At 48.8% G+C, this 3408-nt stretch overlaps 2 protein-coding genes across 2 annotated transcripts; one reads left to right on the top strand and one right to left on the bottom strand.

The window, feature by feature from the left end:
• Positions 1-131: 131 nt before the first annotated feature.
• Positions 132-719, top strand: H310_11478 (hypothetical protein; the record flags this gene model as incomplete). The annotated part of the gene is made up of 1 exon (XM_008878173.1): positions 132-719. The coding sequence occupies one exon, from the start codon at positions 132-134 to the stop codon at positions 717-719; it is 588 nt and encodes a 195-aa protein (XP_008876395.1).
• A 1915-nt stretch (positions 720-2634) lies between these two features.
• Positions 2635-2841, bottom strand: H310_11477 (hypothetical protein; the record flags this gene model as incomplete). Its single annotated transcript, XM_008878172.1, has 1 exon — positions 2635-2841. The coding sequence occupies one exon, from the start codon at positions 2839-2841 to the stop codon at positions 2635-2637; it is 207 nt and encodes a 68-aa protein (XP_008876394.1).
• Positions 2842-3408: the final 567 nt, after the last annotated feature.

The raw sequence follows: 3408 nt of genomic DNA, 5'->3' as shown, positions 1-3408 counted from the left end.
ATGTGAAGTTCCAACCCTCACTTCGTCCAATGGACCGTTTTGCCGAGCAGAAGCGCTATTTCAGTGGCAAGCATGGGCTCTATGGATGCAAGATCGAAGCTGCAGTCTCACCTGATGGTCGTTGTGTCGCCATGTCCTGCTCGCATCCTGGGTCGGTCCACAACTTTACGATTCTTCACTCGCGACAAGTAATCCACAAGGCCATGCTCGAGAAGACTCCGGACGAGTTGTTGCGTCCTGACCACGGGGAATTGTCCACTCAGTATCCTGAGAGTTGGGCCTGCTTGGTGGGCATGGCATACATTGGCATCGGGCACGTCCTGCGTGGAATCCACCCAAAGCTGCGTCCAGCGAATGGCATGTTGGATGCTGACGACTTGGAGCGGAATGAGCGGATCTTGTCGGATCGCGTGGTGGTCGAGAATTTCTTTGGACGTGTGTGTGCGTTGTGGAAGATATCGTACGCTACGTTCTCATGGTCGGAGAAGAACTACGATGTCATCCAACGAACGACTTTTTCATTGACGAACTTCCATTTGTCTCTTATGCCCCTCCGCAGCGACGACGAGACGTTCTACGCGTATGTCATGGCGCGCTACGAAAGAATGGCGACTGAGAAGAAACGCAAACGTGCGGAGTCTCAACGGCGATATCGATTGAATCGCCAAGAACGACTTACATTGGACCACAATAATGCAGAGCGTCTTCGTTTTAGCTAAAGTAATACAGCTTGCATTTGGAGTTGTTGAATACTTGGTCATTTGTCAGCCGTGACACATTTGATCAGTTACGCGATCACTTCGGAATCCACACAGATTTGAGTCAGGTAAACATAACTGACACATGAAATCGCGAAGGGTGTTAGTGCATTTTATGAGAACAGTCGTAACTTATTCTTCTCACAGTGTCTCATATGTTTCGATGTGTCTTCCGCAGTTTCTCTCTCAAATAGTTTTGAACGAAGTCCAATCTGAAAGACTCAGCAACTGGTTTAAAGACTTATTATACTTAAGGGCCCGTCTGGAAACCATCCAAAATATTATCACGAAATTGAAATATCTCATTCTCTATTTTTTGAAATGCAGATTCAGTATATTGAAATAGCGTGATAATATAAAATGCATACAGTATCATGTTTGGCTGCATGATGTGATAGGACGAAACGAAGCTTCGGTTCGAATACTGCAATCCCAAAAACGCGCGAAGATCCAAGCACATCATGACGGACGAGCGAGCATCCTGGACTGACGAGAAAGACGCAACATGGATGGCGGAAATGGTGTATCAAGTTGTCGTCTTGGGCAAGCGTGCCAATAGCGGCTTCAAAAAGAAGCATGGCAGGCAGCCATTGCCAAACTCAACCCAACCTCGATCAACGGGTCAACTACACGAAGGTGCAACTGAAGGCTCGAAATGCTGAGCTCAAGAAGCAATTTGCACAAGTCTCGCAAATGGTGAACACCTCGGGTATTGGATTTGAAGTCACCACGTGCCGATTCGTTTGCACGGAAGGCTCATGGCAACATATTTTGACCGGAAGCCGAAACGGTGGGCAGTATGGGAGACAAGACGTTTTCCTCAGTATGTTCACTGTCAGCAACTGTACGATGGTACCTTGGACACAGGTGAATTTGCTTTGTCCTCGTCGTATCCAGTGAGCACTTTCGCCGATGACAGCAGCATCGTGGCTGAAGACTTTGGGGATCAATATGGAGAAGAAACAGTTGCCACCTCATTGCTTCAAGAGAACGTGACTTTGAACGATTCCGAGTCGAGCGACGAAGAAGCAACTCCAGCAAGCGTTCACGTACTCCTGTTGAGCAAGCGTTCACGTACTCCTGTTGGTTCTGGCGTTGTGAAGCGATCTCGACCATCGATGGCATCCACGATGGCGTCGGAGCTCCAGACTCTTCGTGAATCAAGTCAGCAAGAGTTGAAGGCTTTCGTGACAGCGCTGATAGAGTCGATGCAACCATAAAGTTCCGAGCAAGTCGTTCCAACCGCCTCTGCGTCGGAGTTGGCTGTTGACGTTGTCAATGCTGAGTTCAAAACGCTATTTTCGATTGAAGACATAGCTATCGCGTGTGAAGTCATGGAAGACAACAAGAAGGCACTGCTCTTCTTGCGCATGAGTCATGAGATACGAATGGCGTATTTGATGCGTCAAAATTCTTTGAAAAAGCAAGAATAATTCGACTGCATTCAATGAATATTCAATGATCAGCAGTGTCTACGCCCTGCGGCGACGACGTTACAAAGTAGTTTGGTACTGTTCCCACATTTGTTGCGCGATTTGGTCTCGCCACATTTTCGCTTCATCGCTTTCCAATGCTTAGCTTTGGACTGGCCTATCGTTTGGACTCAATGGCTCACGGTTTTCGCGTCGAATTTGCTCCACAACCTCATGCTCCAAGTTGTCTTTACCGTGTCGACGTATGAAGTTGTGAAGCATGCATAGTGCAAGCAGTAGGTCGACTTGAAACTAGTAGCTGTATTCCACAGCGCCATTGAGGACGGGAAAACGCTTCTTTAATATCCCAAAGATGCGCTCCACGACGTTCCGAAGCTGCGCATGCCGTAGATTGAAGAGCTCCACTTTGGTTTGAGGACCTTGTCGACTTGGGGCAAACTCCTTCAAATGATGCTTTTTCCACGGTATGGCGTCAACGCTGTCTTCGTGAGAGCAAATCCAGCGACCAAAATGTCGAATCGATTGTCGTCAATGCGAAGGCCTTTGCGCAGAGCATCTTCGTACAACTTGCCATCGCCGGCGGTTCCTTCCCAACCGCTCAACACGAAGGTGAAATTGAGATCGAAATCACACGCGGCAAGCACGTTCATCGTGATTCCCTTGCGACTTTGGAAGCGTTAAACATCACACAAACTGGACATGTGTCCCATCGATCGCCATTCTGCATTGCCCAAAGTAGGGAAAAAACTTCGGGTTTCTTGCAATTCGTTCGTGGACAAGCGCTCCAAGGGCCGGCAGTTGAATGTACGTAGGACCCATCTTGATGAATGCCGCAAGTACAGCGTGCAGATGACGAGAAATGGTTTCACCAGATCGTTGAAACCGCGACTGCGTTGCTCGGCTTGTTGCGCGTTGTCCAGCAAAAAGAAGAGGAACATGGCAACTTGTTCGCTAGCCGATACATCTCGTCCCGGAACAAGACCTCCAACTTCGACTGCTGCTTGAACCAAGAGAGTGAACGTTCTTGACGTCATTCGCAGCGTTTCCACCACGACAGCTTCGTTCCAGGTGACGACTTCCTTCACCCAGGCCTGGCCGTCGAGTATCGAGATGCGCTTTGGGGACTTCTTTACGTAGGGCCAGTAGTGCAAGGTAAGCAACCGGGCTAATAACTCACGCTTCGTGCGACGTCGCAAGTACCAGCGAAGAATGGACAA

This window comes from Aphanomyces invadans (assembly GCF_000520115.1).
Source record: "Aphanomyces invadans strain NJM9701 unplaced genomic scaffold supercont1.32, whole genome shotgun sequence".
NCBI lineage: Eukaryota > Oomycota > Saprolegniomycetes > Saprolegniales > Verrucalvaceae > Aphanomyces > Aphanomyces invadans.
Note: the sequence above shows the minus strand (reverse complement) of the source record. Positions and strands in the feature narration are given on the sequence as shown.